This window comes from Mastomys coucha, unplaced genomic scaffold (genome assembly GCF_008632895.1).
Source record: "Mastomys coucha isolate ucsf_1 unplaced genomic scaffold, UCSF_Mcou_1 pScaffold23, whole genome shotgun sequence".
Lineage (NCBI taxonomy): Eukaryota > Metazoa > Chordata > Mammalia > Rodentia > Muridae > Mastomys > Mastomys coucha.
The window spans coordinates 72971418-72972791 of NW_022196906.1; the positions used below are offsets into that span (position 1 = coordinate 72971418).

Consider the following 1374-nt stretch of genomic DNA (forward strand, 5'->3'; position numbering starts at 1 on the left):
TGAAAATGTGACAATGACTCTCTTTTCCAAAAAGAATTGTATAAAATACAGCTTAGAACAAGGGAAAACATATGGACAGTGATATGAGGTGGATTAGCAGAATAAAGAAATAGACAAATTGCCACTTGGTGGTGGGGTAACCAACTTTAATCCAAGACAAGCACTCAGGAGGCAGAGGCAGGCAGAGGTCTATGAGTTGAAGGCCAGCCTGATCTCTAGAGTGAGTTCCAATACAACCAGGGGCTACATAGTAAAACCCTGCCAGAAAAAAATAAAATGAAACGAAATAAGACAAGTCTTGGCAAATGTTAACAAGCCCAGCATCTGGCAGCAGCATGGGGAAGTTCTACAGATGTGCTTCATGAGAAATAAATGGGGGATTTCTAACACTGACCAAGAATGACTCCAGGCTGTGCAGCACAATGGGAGATGAGCAGAGACACTTCTGGTGGCTGATCCAGGGGCTTTGTGTTGAGCTTCCAGGGGATGCAGATTGTAAGCTCTGAGAATCTCAGAATGCTTGTAGAGAACAAACTATGTGAGAGAGAGAGAGAGAGAGAGAGAGAGAGAGAGAGAGAGAGAGAGAGAGAGAGAAAACATGCCCCATTGCTGAGTTGATGGTTATCTTCTCAGATGCCACCAAGTATCTCATGATTGCATATCCAGAGGGGCCAGTGAGTCTTTGTGCTTGGGTTAGGCCATATATATATAAAAACATTTAAAAAAAAACTTGGAGGAATGGAGAAGGGGGAAGTAGTGGTCTAGATGTCATGTATGAGAAAAGACCTTTGGAAAAAATTCTTAAAGTGTTCAGGACCAACAGGAGGTTCAAGGGGAAAGTTGATATATCTGTTGAATATAAAAGATAATGACCCACTAGAGGCCAATAACTTTGCAACCACCTTTCAGTGAACATTTCCCAGGTTTTCAGGTTAAAGTGTAAAACAGGGAACCATTGTAAACCCTTGATGATTTGGATACTTTTATCTTTCAGGATTGACATGTATTCAGAGGGGATTTCAGATCTGACTGAAATGATTATGCAACTGGTAAAATGTCCCCCTGACCAAAGAGAAGCCATGACTTCCTTAGCAAAAGACAGGACCAAGAACCGTTACTTGCCTACCTTTGAAAAAGTAAGTAGGAATCTTTGAAATCTGGGGACACTGAGTTTCAGGGACAAGAGAAAGGCAGAGAGAGGATGGGGGAACAAAGGCTACTGCAACATTGGCCTTCACTTCCATGAGCCTGCTGTGCAGCTCCTGCCGCACAGGGCACTATGGGAAAATGGCCTGAGAAGGAGCAGTGCATGCTCATGCCAGTCTAGCGTCCAGTATTCAACAGGCTTCATGGCTGCAACCAGCACTGGGCCTG

General features: G+C 43.7%; 1 protein-coding gene across 1 annotated transcript in view; it reads left to right on the forward strand.

Moving 5' to 3' along the window:
- Positions 1 to 432: 432 nt before the first annotated feature.
- LOC116072429 (glutathione S-transferase alpha-2-like) overlaps positions 433 to 1374 on the forward strand; it is a 4331-nt gene continuing 3389 nt past the window's right edge. The window contains exons 1-2 of the mRNA XM_031343896.1: positions 433 to 495; positions 995 to 1136. Of these exons, the coding sequence (XP_031199756.1) occupies positions 1002 to 1136 (135 nt within the window). The 5' untranslated portion in view covers positions 433 to 495; positions 995 to 1001. The remainder of the gene's footprint in view (positions 496 to 994; positions 1137 to 1374) is intronic.